Here is a 15,305-nt window from a genome sequence, read left to right as displayed (position 1 = left end):
CACAGAAGTGCTTTGTGTCGAACACTTGGGTAAGCTTATCACTCAACTCTTGGGATTATAAACCCAGAATGAATGCAGAAAAGGTTACTAGGATGATCAGAGAAGTTGAGTCTATTTAAAAAGTGAATACTAGGAATTTTTGGCTTGTTTAGTCTAGGAAACTGATGATGGAAGGTATCACTGGGCTATAAATACATCAAGGAGCTAAGCCTACTGCCATCCTAATGGACAGCACTGGCAGAACAACAAATGGGTGTTAACTGGCAACTGAGAAATTTCAGCTGGAAATTAGAAGATGGTATCTAGGCATTAGGGCAATGAGGTTCTTGAACACTTTCCATTTGTAGGAAAACACACTTATGTTTTACAGATTAATACAGTTTATTAACTGGTAGAATAAATTGCAGTGTTTCTTGCAACAGTGGGGCACTGGATGCAGTGACTTGGAAGGGCTTGGAGGTCTTGAAGTTATCTTGTAATTAGATAAATCTGTAGCAGAGGGTCTAAAATGTCTCCATATGACATAGACCAAGCCCCTGTGCTGCCTTTCCTCTGGTATGCTCCTGATTATGTTGGGGCACCTGACCATCCCCCTGATTGGTGTACTAGGGTATCACATCCAGTACTGGAGCCTGTCTGTATTTTTGTAAAGAAACAACAGCCCCAGTACATGTTTCTGAGTATGCTCTGCACTCCTAACACATGGATATTTCTTTGGCTTTTGTCTGATGTACTGGACTGTAAATAGATTGCACCGTAAATAGATTAAATTTTTCTTAGACACTTAGCACAACATATGTTTCAATCTTGAGAGCTGCCTTTCTGCTGCCAGAAAACATTAATCCATTTTACATATATGCATTTAATTAACATATATTTCTTGTTCTCTTCAATGTTATTCTGCTAAACCACTGTTTTGTGGTTTGTGCTAATCTGATAATTTTGATGCCAGTAACTGCTGGAGTACAGGAAAACATTTGGTATATCAGTCTCAGTATGTTACCACTTGACACAATTGAGTAGGGAGGAAAAAAAATGTTAATGTTTGTTGTCTTTTGCAGCTGGTCAGTCTGATTCAGCATCTCAGCTAGCCATGCTGCAGCATTTCTCCCCCAAGTATATCCATCTTGCTCAAGTGAAAACTGCCTGTGTGGAACAGATGAGATCTAAAAGTAGGAACTAGCACTAGCAAACAGGAATAATGGAAAATTGGTGTGATTATGTTTATGTGTTTGACTTTTAAAGTAAGAAAGACTGACTAGTGATAAGCAATCTGATCTTTCTAAGTCTTGGATTCAGAAACAAGGCTGTCAGTCTTTCTGTCTGACGAAGGACCTGTCTTCTGCTAGCAACAGAGAATTTCTTTTGGTGAGATAACCCTGTATTGGTATGTTGGTCAGACTTGTTGCTAAACATTTTCATGCTCCCAGTGAATTTAGAGGAAATAATTTGCCTATATACTATAAAGGAAAGCTGATTATGCTACTCTATCTTTTGTATTTAAGGCAGCAGAAAGAAATTTGATAATAGCTCATGAATTAATGACTGCACTACTTCCACTCTGAAACTGCAATATGACCTTCAATAATATTACTACTACACATAATTAGCCATAACAACAGCACAAGAAACAAAGCTGCACATTAAGCAATTCACTCTTTAACACAAGGCCTGCTCCAAGTTATGATTTGGAGTGAAGAAAAATCTAATAATTATGAAGCACTTGGATACATGCTCTGAAATGGAAGCAGAAGGACTGCCCAAGTTCAGATGTGGGTCATCAATACCAAAGGTAAAAAATGAGACCAGTTTTTACACTTGATTGCATTTCTGTGGGTATTGCTCTTGTGTAATAACTATGCTGTGTAAAACAAAGTCTTTGTCTCGAAGTTAACTAATACTAAAGTACAGGAATGCTCTAGGACTCTTGCTCAGACTAGTAAATGCTACATGGTGTAGAAGAAACTACCGTTAACTTGAAAACAGTTCAACATCTGATCAAACATTAGCAATGCCAAAAGGAAAAAAAAAAGAAATGGCAAGTAACAATTAAATCAATTGTGTGATAATGTTTGCTTCCCTCCTGCCTCCCCACCCTGTTGTTAGTGCATTAATCTTTTGCTGTTGGCCTGGACAGTGAATCATTTCCACATCCCTCTGTGCTTACAAAAATAAGCTATGTAAAAAGTCCTCCTGTGATCAAAATGGAATTACTTTCTCTACACATGAGGTGCTACCCTAAACCACTCCAGCATGGCACACAGAATTGCATTCAGCACCATGCCAGCTGGGAAACTGTCAGTGCTGTAAGGCCCTTCCAGCCTATCATGGTTCACCTTAACCAGAAAATACTCTGCTCGTTTACCTGTCAGAAGCACAGCTTAGGGTCTTTAGGCACACAGCTCTGGCTAGCAGCCTAAAGCACTGTCATGCACTGGCAAAGTCATGCAAACACTGAAGGAGATGGGGAAAAAGTATCAAAATCAGGCTGCACATGGTTTACCAACCATTGTGAAATGACATGAGCTTCTTACAGTGTTAGAAAATGCTGCTTTCAGTTTGGAGTACCACATGTCAGAAAAGACACAGAGAAATTGAGTAACAGTAAGGAGTGAATGGTTCAGGAGCTAAAATCTCAGAGAAGAGGTAATGACAGCTAGATAGGTTTGATGTGGAGGAAAAAGGGATTGCCATTTTAGATGTGATCATTGTATTTCGCTGATTTAGGAACTGTAAAACCCCTTGCAAACTCACAGAAGCAGTGACTCTCTGAGTCTCCCTGACTATTTTCCAATGCAGTGATTTTATTGAAACAATCTTGATTCTGTTGCAGAAAGCATGGAAAAATCACCCACTGAAGCAGGCTCATGATGTTGATAATCTAATTGTTTTGTTTCTATAAACTGAACACTTTCCCCCTGATCTAATGCTGTGCACTTACATCTTTGAGATAATGTACTATTACTGTGGAGACGAGGTTCAGCTGAAGCTTCAGCTAGGACCATTAAAACATGAAATGTCATCACAAGAAACAATGATAAACACACCTGGAAGGGTAGCATAATTTCTAAACTGAGACAGGTTGCATGAGATAGCTAGTAGTGTCCCTTTTTAATTAAAAGCACAAAGCATATTTCAAGAAAAATGCATTCAAAAATCATTAAATTATTTTTTTCTTTTTCATTTTCCAGTCACTCCGTGTTCCTCCTCCATACACTAAGGCAAACAAAGGAGATTTCACTGTTAGCTTGGAAATTACCTGCTTCATAACAAACAGTATGGCTCATTACCATGATCTCATCAAATGGGTCAAACTAAGTTCAAACATTTCTTAATAACCTTTTTCCTTGTTAATATGTATTTCATGAATAATGAGATATTCACAATAGCTGCAGAAAGACAAAACATCTTTATACATACTCTTTACAGATAAATTGATGAGGAAAAACAATGAAAAGATCTCAAGGTCCAGACTGTGAATGACAGATATGCAAATGAAACAGGTTGCCTGTAAGTCAGAAAGAATATTGGCATCCTTTATTATGTCCATATCATTCCATTATTTTGATAGAACACTGGAACATCAGTTCAAAATGTAATGCCTGCACTCTGAATTTGCACACTTACAATAAAATGAAGACATAAGGCACACTTACAATGCATTAAAAGACACAACAATGCATTACATTCCATGGCATTTACAGATACTTCTTGAGGACATGGACAATTGATGTTTTATGGATTGTTTGCCCTCAACTAATCTGCTTATGTTTCCTCTTTTACAATTTAAGCATATCAATGAGGAAAACAAGACTCTAGTAAACACCTGCTTTCTAGGCAAGGATCTGAATAGTCATATTCATATATTTAACTCCTTTAAAAATAAATGCCATGTCACTTTATTTGCCACCAACAACTGTCTAAGAAGCATATTTATTTTTCTTTGTATGGCTTATGTTCATGTGACTTAATGCTTCTGTTGTATTCAATGAAGATGCCTCACCAGTAAACTAATGGGTACACTGCACAGATATTCCAGATTCATACAGTGCAATGTTTTCACAACACAGAGCACTATGGGATCACTGTATGAATCCTAGAATTCCTACCTCTCTTGTGGTTTGCAACTTGAACAGAAGAAACAGTTGACATAGCTAATTTGGGAGCAACTGGACAGGTAATAAAATGAACAGCAAATTAGAAAAAGTATCATGTAGGAACAAATCAAAATACTAAAATAAACATCTTTATTCTCTAACTTTTAAGTTTAACAATGGTTATATAATTTTAAGGAAAGGGTAAAGTTACAGAAAATGTGTTATACACTATCAATTATTGAATCATTTGAGCTGTAACATCCAAGATCAAGGCAGGGAATGTAATTCACATCTACACACTTTGGCAGTTTTGTGTTAGAGGTTATTTGGTGGTTTCTCTCAATCCATGACAAATGACTATATGGTAACCACAGTGGTCTGAAAAGGGTTTTATTGAATTTGAATGCATATTTATTTTGGCCAAATAGTATAAGCCTAAACCTCACAATAAAATAATTAGATATAGGCAGATTTCTGTAGTCATTCTTTTCATACACTATCCTTAACTGAAATATTTGATCTACACTATATATTAAACACTGTAAAAATATGTTGCAAATACACAAAAGCTGAATAGAAAATCTTTGAAGTTTTTGTGTTTTGTGCTCCCTACCAAAACATCAAAACTAAATTTACTTAAACTCTTATTTTTGGGGAAGAAACACTGAATAATTCTGTGCTGTTCAAGACGTACTTTACAATGAAGTTAGGTCTTAGATCACACACAGCCTAATTAAGCAATAAAATCCATTAGAAATGCTAAGTATAATTTAATTTGGAATGTTTTGATTTTAAATTCTTCTGAATAACAGAGGCTAATCCTTATAGAGAGCAGAGGAGAAGAGATCAATCTGGGTGTGTTTGTTTAAAAGAGACATGCAAAAACTTGGAAAATACAATGGGAGCTAAATGAAATTGAAATACTAGATACTACTTTATCAGGGATAGTTAGTTTTAAATATATGTGAATAATCAAAACTAAAGTACATTTCTAATCCTTACAGAGGGCACAGATCAATTAGTATTTTCTGTTTTGTTGGGCACATAGAAACTTGCACATATAACATGGTAGATTTCACATGCACATGCATATGTTTGATTTGGTGATTGTGATCCATAGATTTAATTACAGCCCTTCCAGTGTCATTCCCAACAGATTCCCAATACATCTTGTTTGGTTTAGTGGCCATTTTCTAGATTACTTTCTCATTAATTTTCTTCTCCACCTCTTGTGTGTTATAGTACAGAAAGGACACCCTTTGAACATGAAAGCAAGCCACAGGCCAGATTTCTGCAGGGACTTTTGGGGGAGGAAAGGGCAGTAAATAAGAACAGAAGGACATTGTTTTTATAATGAGCAATCATTTTGAAATGTGAAGTACAGCTGAATGCTTCTTCAACTAACAAAGAATCTTAGTTTTATTGGTCATCTTAAAAAGGAATTTTGTTTCTTTCAGTGCTAATCATTATGCCACAGTATGTGAGCAATTTTTGGTGTAGCACTCGAATTGTAGAAAACCAGGTGTCTTTCCTGCAGAGAACTTGCTTGTATTGTGGATGGCATGAAAGCTGAGAATGCTGCTCAGCATACTTGGGAAAACAAAGTGGAAACAAGGTGTTAAAAATGCGTTTGATGTTGACAGTGACAACCTTTGTTCACTTAAACATCTCAAAACTTACTCAAAATATAGATTGTGTTATGTAAACAAGTCTAAAATTATCTTGGGCTTTCTGTGTATCACAAATTTTAGTCTGTATGTCTATTATTTCCATATTTGCAGTAATGTGCACAGTTTATGTTGGAAGACTCCCTTTCCAGGTGAGCTTTGTTTTGTAGTTATTTTCTCAGAAGATAGCATTACTTAGCACCAGAGCAAAATGAGTTGCATTATCATCGTTACTTCTGCCACCACGAGGGACTCGTTGAGAGCAATGTCAGTACACTAGGAATTTTACAGCATCCTACCTTGGTTTGGTTTAGAAACCTCAAGGGAAGAAATATTCGGCCATATCCTATCAAACTTTGGAGGATCTGCATGCATCAGGAAAAATCAGGTTTTGTTATTTACATCTGTGATATTGTTCTAAACAGGCAAGCATATGGACAAAGACAGAGATTACACACATCTATTACTGGACTAGTCTAAGTTGCACTAGAACAGAACATGACTCCACAGTGAACAAGAAAACAAGCAATTGATGACTCCCAAAACACCAAATGGACATAAAATACTGTGCATAACAATTTCTCTGCTATGGCTTAAAATATAATTTTTCATGACAAGAGGATATCCTAGGCCAATATATATGGTTCTAACACCAGGAACAAAACAGGAACATATTGTGTTAAATCTGCTCTGCAGAGATAAAATGACAGTATCAGACAAATATGGATTTCTTACCAAAGACACATATCTTACTGTAACATCCTGTTTCAGGGCCTTTTAAGTGAATTACATATCTGTTATCAGAAGAAATATATTTACCAGCAGAGTGGGCCTTTTCTTTGGCTCTCACACTTCTGTGCATTTCATCTATTTCCTATCACCTCTGCTGATACATTTTACAGCTTGGGGGTTTTTTTTGTCATAACGTTAAATATCTAAATTTCTTGGAAGTTCTACAAAATGTGTTACTTGCATGAGGCATTTCGTGTGAGCAATGGAATTAGCTGTGTCTCTTTAGAGCTTCATCTCCTTTGATTAATGTGTTATAGGGCTGGGCAAACGAGGAGTGACAACCCTTAAAAAAATGGTGCTGGGTCTTGGAGCTGAAAGTGAAGGGGATGGGGTTGTGGGGACGGAAAGAAAACTTGTTTCTCTGTTTCCATCTGCCTAGCTTTGAACATTATATTTGGATATTATATATATCTTCTCTGAGTACTGCAGTGGTTGTGTCTTGTCTGAACCAAGCAGAACTCCTCTTAAGGGTCACATCAGCCTTCACTGTAGGGAGAGAGCTATTCCTTCTCTTCTATGTATGAGGACTTCAGCTGCCTAGTGAGTGGACTGCAGTTGTCATACCCTGGTTGGCATCAAAGGGTTAGGCCTGTATATCTTCATCTAGATGGTGAGTTTCACTGTTACATCCATCTTAGTGGAAAACCTGTAGGGAAGCTATGACAAAAGGACTGGGGCTTCAAACATCTGATATGGCAGGAGGACATCCCAAAGTGTCTTCTGACCCATTTGTCAGAGGTGAAAAGAAACTGGCTGGGTAGTGTCTGTCATTGAAGTCCTCCCTCACAGAGAACAATTAAAGGAGAGGATGTGGACCTGCACTGCCATTTGCTGTTAGGCAGTCTTCTGCAACTGAATTTAATCACATAATTACATCAGATTCCTGCATTTTTGTGCTTTTTCCTTATCAATCAAGAAAACAGAAGAAAGAAAAACTGAGTCAGTTTAGAAAATTCTCAAGCAGTCTATATATAGACTATCATTAACCTGTCTCTACAGGTCAGATCCACCAATTCCCACACATAGGAAGTGCAAGAGCCCCAGTCAGAGTGGATGACAAAAAAGTATCTTCAAGCTATGCCTAGTGAGGTGTGGTAACCTGCACCCCCTCCTCTGACAGACTGCTACCATGAACCTGAGACCAGCTTCCTCCTCCTCTGACACTCCCTGACAAATTACTTGCACAGTTAATTCCCTGTCAAAATTTTTGTAGATTTAGGAACACTTAGACTTGACCTAAACATCCTAAAGTGACTGGACATTAGGCTTAACATAAAAATCAGGAGTTAAAAAAGGAAGAGCAGTCATTATGGACTATGTTGTCCTGCTGTCCCCTCAGCCTTTCTTTCTTTTAGTCATTGTGCAGCATCAGAGTTGTTCCAGAAAACTGGTCACATTTCAGACTGGAGCTTCCAATATCCTATTTGTGTTGTTGAGTACTGTGTGGCACACCTGCTATAAAAATTCACATTATAGTGGTCTTCAACTGAAAAGGCTTAGGCATTATCAGAGGTAAAATTAATAGTGTCAAACAACTTTGCAAACAACTTTTAGGACTAACCCTCTGGAATTTGTCATTTCATAAACTGTAGGTCCTATATAGTAGATCAGATACTTTATATAATTGAACTGATATAATCAGTAATATTTAATATATAATTTATCCTGATTATGCTTTCTCTAAGTAATATCATCTCCAAGTAAAATAATTCCTTGTAAGGCAGAAAAAAAAATTTACGTATTTCTTAAAAATCCTATAAATGCTATAGATCTGTGCTTGTTTTAGCAAACTTACTTAAAATGGAGGTTGTGACTTACTGCAAAATAATTAAAAATTCCCTGACCCTTTAAATTAGGTAACACTGAACTGAGTTTTTTAATGTGCACCCAAAACAATAAAGAGCATATTTACAGTGCCTGGAGATTACCATTTAAGTATTATTACTAGTGATTATTACTGGTTATTACTGATAATTATAACCATATTAGAAGAGACTTCTGGAGGTCATTTATTTCCACAGTTTGCTCATGGCAGGGTCAACAAAGTTGAGGATCACATCCAGCTGAGACCGGCTGCTGCTTGGTAATGTGGTTAATGCTCCTGAGACTTAATGCTTCTGTTATGGGCTTTTTTCAGTCTTCAGTAAAGAGGATATATTTTTCTCATATCCTTTATTTATGGCCTATATTTCCATCAAGATTAGAGGTTTCTTGATAAAGGTTTTTCTTCCTATCTTTTTTTTTTTTTTTAATGGTGATGACTTCAAATGCTTTATCTGAAAAGGTAGGTGAGATGTGCAAGTCCAAGAATGCTGGCTGTCATTCCCACATGTACATTGGAGCAGATGAGTCATCCCTTGAACAGACACTGGGAAGATTCATTTAGCAGCTAGTTATTCTTTCACAGCAACCTGTGAAAATATTTCTAGTCCTTGGTGATTACCACTAAGGGCTTTATTTATAGAGAAGTTGACTAGATAAACCAATCTTTTCCAGAACAGTTCCATGTCTGGAAACTCCATTTAGTAATTAGAGTCATTATTTACCAGAATAACAAATGAGTCTTGGTGTAGGTATTCTATAAGATGTGCTATTTCAATCTACTGTCAAGTATTCCATGACAGTTATTCTAGGCAAACAAGGCTAAGAAATGTGAAAGAGACTTTCTAAATGTATGTTTGAGTGTTATTATTTAAAAAGTGAAGCTACTGTAGGCATCTTTAAGAGTGGAGGTATGCAAGCTGTGTGACTGAGCAGAAAATCAGATATGACATTTTAAATTTGCATTGGATATTTTTTCATTTTTAGTTACTATTGTTCCAAAGCCAATTATATGTAGAAAGTAACTACTGGAAAAAATTTTACTTTCATGAAGTAAGGAAAAACTTACTGCATTATACTTATTAGATGTATGATAATTTCCTTTTTCTCCTCCCAAACATTTTTTTTTTATTTCCTCCCTGATATACAGTATCAGAATTACTTTCAATATTAAATAAAAAGAATCTGGCTCAAATATTCACTGGAACTGCACCATGGGCTCTATCATGGTTTCAAACTGGGGAAATAAAGGAAATGAATGGGTCATTTCAGCCTAATTCCAGGCAGACAGCTGCACATAAAAAAACCCTGTCACGATCTTCGCAGAAATTAATTGGCATTTTGTTGGTTTCTCACTCCAACCAAGTACTGAGCTGGCAGTAAAATGAAAATGTGTTCGCAGTGGGAGGGGCTGCCCCTGCTCAGGAGTGAGAGCAGAGGTGATAGAGTGCAGGAATTCTCTGCTCTGCCTGGGACCTGCGCGCTGCAGCCACCAGTGCCTCATCACCTCCTCAAGTGATACTGCTGGCCTACAAACAAACAGAGCATCTGCTGGAAATTACCACTCATAAATCTGTAAGTCTTAAATAATGCTCACTAGTGGCAGACAGGGAGCACTTGTGTTGGCAACTACCATTATTAATTTAATTTTTAATAACAATAAGGAACCCTAGTGTGCCACGCTGATTAATATGTTTTCTAACTTTCTTGCCATTTAAAACAAAACAAAAAAAATTAAAAATGTATAAAAGTATAACTTAATGATTCAGTAGAACTTCATGTCTCTAGCCATAGAAAGCTGGCCTTGCCACTGCCTATTTCAAACCACGAGTAGGCAGCAGTAAATATCTGTTCTAAATTAGAGATGTCTGCTGAGGACAGTGGACTTATGACAGTTTTAGATGCTAATATTGAACAAAAATATCAGGGTTTTTAAGAAATAATGCTCACTGAAATCACTGGCAGATTTAGTAGCTGCTGGAATAATTGAGTGTGTTTATATCAGATTGTATTCCACTACTTCTTGCAATCATCATATCATTGTTACAGCATTTCTATCTCCTTTGGTCTTTTTGAAGTTATGATAATCTCATAAAATTTGCCTTTTAGCACTTCCATTAAACTGCAAAATCTTAATCACTGAAAGAGAGAAATGTTGATTTTTTTTAACCAACCCTTTATTGTATGAATTAAAAAAAAATACTTGGCTGATATTAGGCAATCTTTCTTGGAGCAATGTAGGAAGTTTCATACCTGTTCCTTTGAAGAAAAGGACAATTCTGCATAAATGTGAAGATGTGATGGTTTTATGGTAGCTCCTCAGCCATAACAGCTTTTATAACTGTTGGAAGAATTTAAATGTAATTAGTCTTTTATGTGTCCACTTGTAGAGTAAAAAAGAAAGTGATCTTTTTAGAGGCTTAAAAAATAATCCAAGGATCCATCTCTGGAAACCTTCAGATATCAGAAAAAAAATACCACTGTTTTGAACAAATTGTTGGCTGATTCTCAAAATAATGAGGGCTGAGGGAATTCTTCAATTTTAAGTATTTCCACTAAAATGTTTGTAGAAGTGCACAGTCTGTACGAGTATATTTGGAATGAAATGTTTAGGTACCTTCTCATGAAAAAAAAGAATTACTTTGTTGATAGTTTGCAGGGTTTGTGTTGTTATTTTTTATTTGGACTGGTTTTGCTTTTTCCTATAAAAATGCTAAAATTGGCTGATTGCCTGGAATTACTGTACAGTAATTCACAACTGATGAACAGTAAATCAAGATCTTTTGTTTAAACATCACTATGCTGATTTGAAAACCTCATTCTTTGCTTTAGTCTGTGAAATAAATTGACTACATGTCTTAAGGAACAGAAAGAAAAAGATGAGAGGGGAACACAGAAATACATTTTTTCCTGGCAATTTCTCCCCAAGCTTTTTAGATAATTAGATTTTAAAACATCTTTTTGGATTGTGTCTACTCTCAATAAACTTCCTTGAATAACTGAGCTCAACTTGCATATTGGCAGTGCCATGTGTTTTGCATGAGTACCATGGTACATATTGCAATGTTGATACCTTAGTTTCTAGAGTGTCCTATCGCTTGATTATTTCTTAATAGTTAAAAGAAAGATAACTATGAACTGAGTAGTTTTCTATATTACAGCAAATCAAAAAGCATTGAAAACACTGTTTGATTGATAGACTGATTTAAACTCAAGATTATTATCGCAAACTGGAAAGAGGAATATCTAAACTGTCAGTGGCTGTGTCTATGGGACTGCTGAGCACTGCTCTTCTTATCTGTTCAAATTGGTGGATCTGGCAAAACCAAAACTGAAACAAAGGCTCCCCCAAATCCCATTCCAATGACCTCTCAGTGCTCCCTGGGTCTGCACTGATGGTTTCTGACCCTGTCCTGGAAATCACTGCAGAGGCATTTTCTACTCTGTGCTGGGTTCAGTTCTGCTTCCTCACCTTTAGGGGTCACACCCCAGGTGCAGCAGCTAAATGGCTTTGTTGTGATTCCTACCAGCTAAAACTACCTGTAATGGAATTACTTGGAATGAAAATTTCTCTCAGAGCCAGTATTCAAATGAGCACATCATATCACAAAGGCTGTTTGTATCTTCTTTCAGCTCAGTAATGTTTTAATATAGTGGAAAATCTAACTTTTAAAGCAAAAGATTCCAAGAGCTTCAAAGCATTAAAGGAGGGAAAACAAATACTGGCTTGATATTATAATCAGTTATCTAGATAAGGTGATTGCCTTAGCCTGGAAGCCTATTTATTAGAAGGTCAGATTTGGATAAAATTAAATTGAAATGAGAACGTTTTGTTTATATGTCTAAAATAATAGATACAGTCTGAAGACAATATTGTAATGTTTTAAGAAGATAAATATCTTAATGGTCTCTCAACTGCACAGCTCTCTGTCAAACTTGACCTCAAATAATAATAGAGAAGTAATGTACAACCTGGTTATGCATGTTTATACCCTGCTGACACATGCTGGGCATAGACTCTAGTCCAGAGCTTGGCATGGTAATGGCTTTGATCACACAATTGAAGATTTAATGAGAGAACTTCCTGGTTACTGCAAGAGGACAAAATCAGGTCCAAAATACTTTGTTTTGTTATTAAAAACCAAAAGAAAATCCACTAGTATTTGCTCTCACCACCATTTAAGACATATATGTTTGCCACATTAAAATTTCATGACAAATGTGAAAATAACTAAAGCTACTCTCATTCAGACACTATTTTAGCTCCAGAAAAATACCTATGAGATTTTTCAAGGTTAAGAAAACAATAAAATAAGAAAGTGCCCATTCATTCTTTTTTTTTTTTTTTTTACTTCTGCATCTTGCATTCATTATCATAAAAAAAGTTCTCTTAATTTAAAATTGACTATGAGGAAGAACAAAAACATAGAGAACAAAGCAGAAAATACCGTTTGATTATTGTAATTGCATCTTGCACTTGGGTGCATGGTCTGTCTCTAAACTCTGACTCATCTGCCAACAGCAGGCTTTAAGGTGATAATCACCCACACAGAGCTATTTGCACATCATGTCTATCCTATCCTCTATCTAATTATACCCTTTATAACAAACTGTTTAGCATAATTAGTGGAGTTATGCTTTACAGGAAAAAAGATAGAAGCAATAGTTTAGAGGACTCAACTTTTTGAAGGCATACATGTACAGATTAGTAGTTGTTGGTATTTGGTCACAATAATGAACATTTTGATGCACTTGTCTATGTAAACTTGTACAATCATCATTTTAGCAAGTAAAATAATGTCGTTTTCAGAATATTTACATACTGTATGTACACATTGCTTAAAATTATGAAATGGTTTTGGGACTCATTAATTGCTAACACTTTCATCAGTAGTTTTTCAGGCATGGCTGAAAAATACTGAAAGGGGCAACATTGTAATCAAGAATGCTGGAAATTATCAGAGAACCTATTATTCAACTGATAGACAACAGCAGGTACAAATGACCTTAATGGGAAAGCTCTGGGTGGTTTTTTTTTTTTTTTTTTTTTTTTTTTTTTTTTTAATTTTTTTTTTTTAAGTTTTGTTTTCTTCTAGATGATCAGAAAGGATGTCTACTAATGACCACTCTTTCTTTGTGTTCAGATTTTACTGATAAGCTGCTTTAATACAAAATCCTTTGAGCTAAAAAAGGAAAATAGAGAGCAATACGTATATGTGCACACAGGTGAGATATATTTTATTTCTTTTTGCTGGCTTTCATTTCAGTCTTAAAAAAGCATTAAAGGAACATTGTGTGACGTGGCATCTTCTTTGCATGCTGGAAGTTTAGTGTTTCTAATAATCCCCCTTCCCCAACTTTATCCTCCTTATAAAGCCGGAAGAGCTGGGTGCACACAAAAGCCAATATTCCCCCCCCAGGTGTTTGCTGCCAGGAAAAATGAAACCCAAACTGTATCTCGTGAGAGTATATTCCTGTCCCTAGATGGGAAAAAAAACTGCTGATACGAAAACAAATACTGTGTTAGCATAGACAAAACAAAAATCATGCAGAATCCATTAAAGCAGCCACAACTAAATAATCTCATTTGGTTTTGTGTGTTAATTTGACTTTTGTTAAATTCTCTTTGAGAACAGGATAAATTTATGGATTTTATCCTTGTTTAACAAAAATTCTGCTATTCCTGTGTTATAAGAAAGGTGTTCAGAACATTAAGCAGGTAGAGTTAATTCCCCCCTGAGCTATTTAAGAAAAAAACACATGGAAAAAACAAGCAGAGTATCAGTATTTACTTGTGCTCATAAAGAGATGCTCATACTTCACCCTTTTCAGGTAAGCAAAGAAATATGTTGAATTCTACCACATATTATCCCAAGACATTTACAGCAGACTAGAGATAAAACACAGACTTGCAGAAACTTATATTTTCTATAGAATGTTAAACTGAATTTTCTCCATTTGTAATAAATAAACTGTACTAATCACCCCAGTGTACAATACAAAGAGGTCAACAATGCATCCTTTCAGCTCACCATTGTTCAAAAGGTATTTGAGTTTCCCTATTAAGTTTTCAAAGGCCAACATCTGCTGATGCTCAGAAATGGTAGATGTGGTGACGAAGGCTGTATGGAGTGTGAAGTGAAAACACAACCATATAGACCATGCAACACAGTACTAAGAAACTACAGCACAATCAAACTCCAAAGAGCTATTTCCCATTCATCCCATTTCTGTTATTAATTGCAGGAATATTTTGGAGAATGGTGACACAAACTTATTCTCTTTCATTAAGTTGATTTATTTTTTTTTTGTAATGAAACATATGTATAAACACAAAGTTTTGAAAACAGCACATCACTCACTATGAATCTGCAAATGTACAAATACCAGAGGAAACACTAGAGCAGGCAAATGACATTATTAAGATTGAAGGCTTTCATTTGCACATTATTGTCATTGATGCTGTTTTGCTATTTAAAGCAGAAAGCAGATGCTGTGGCATTCAGCAGCTAACACTGCTAATACTTGCAAGGGAGATCGTTTAGATGGCATTTAACTTGCTGTCTAGAGCTTAACAAATCAGTGCTATTCATGAGCTTAAGTAAACTGAGTTGATTATAAATTGATAGTCCTGACCCTGCATCATAAGACATGAGACAGTTTTACTCAAATTATTAGAAACTTTTCACTTGGATATTGGGCATGGCAAATTGCTTTTAACAACTGTGATATTTTATAACTGATTGTCCTGTATTATCCAAGTTGTCCCCAAAGTGTCTGCAAAGCTGAAGTAGTGGGGAATATTCTTTGCTTGAGCCACAGCAGGACCCCCTTTCTCCCTCCCTGTTTTACTGGCAATTAACTAAGGTGCCATGATGGGATGCACTCCTCAGCTCAGAGCTGAGCTGCCCTGCATTGGTCTCCTCAC

The 15,305-nt window shown here is 36.1% G+C and overlaps 1 protein-coding gene across 3 annotated transcripts in view; it reads right to left on the bottom strand.

Moving 5' to 3' along the window:
• The window catches only part of NTNG1 (netrin G1), a 150,487-nt gene that overhangs the window by 30,808 nt on the left and 104,374 nt on the right, over positions 1–15,305 (bottom strand). Inside the window, exons 6-7 of one of the 3 annotated variants that reach the window (XM_066324579.1) lie at positions 6,064–6,129; positions 4,110–4,169 (exon numbers count right to left, since the gene is read on the bottom strand). The exons of 1 other annotated variant lie outside the window; for it this stretch is intronic. In XM_066324579.1, coding sequence (XP_066180676.1) covers positions 4,110–4,169; positions 6,064–6,129 — 126 coding nt within the window. The remainder of the gene's footprint in view (positions 1–4,109; positions 4,170–6,063; positions 6,130–15,305) is intronic. One more of the 3 variants, XM_066324577.1, reaches the window with a different exon arrangement.

Source organism: Sylvia atricapilla, chromosome 9, assembly GCF_009819655.1.
Source record: "Sylvia atricapilla isolate bSylAtr1 chromosome 9, bSylAtr1.pri, whole genome shotgun sequence".
NCBI lineage: Eukaryota > Metazoa > Chordata > Aves > Passeriformes > Sylviidae > Sylvia > Sylvia atricapilla.
The sequence above is the reverse complement of the archived record's forward strand: the minus strand, read 5'-3'. Positions and strand labels throughout refer to the sequence as shown.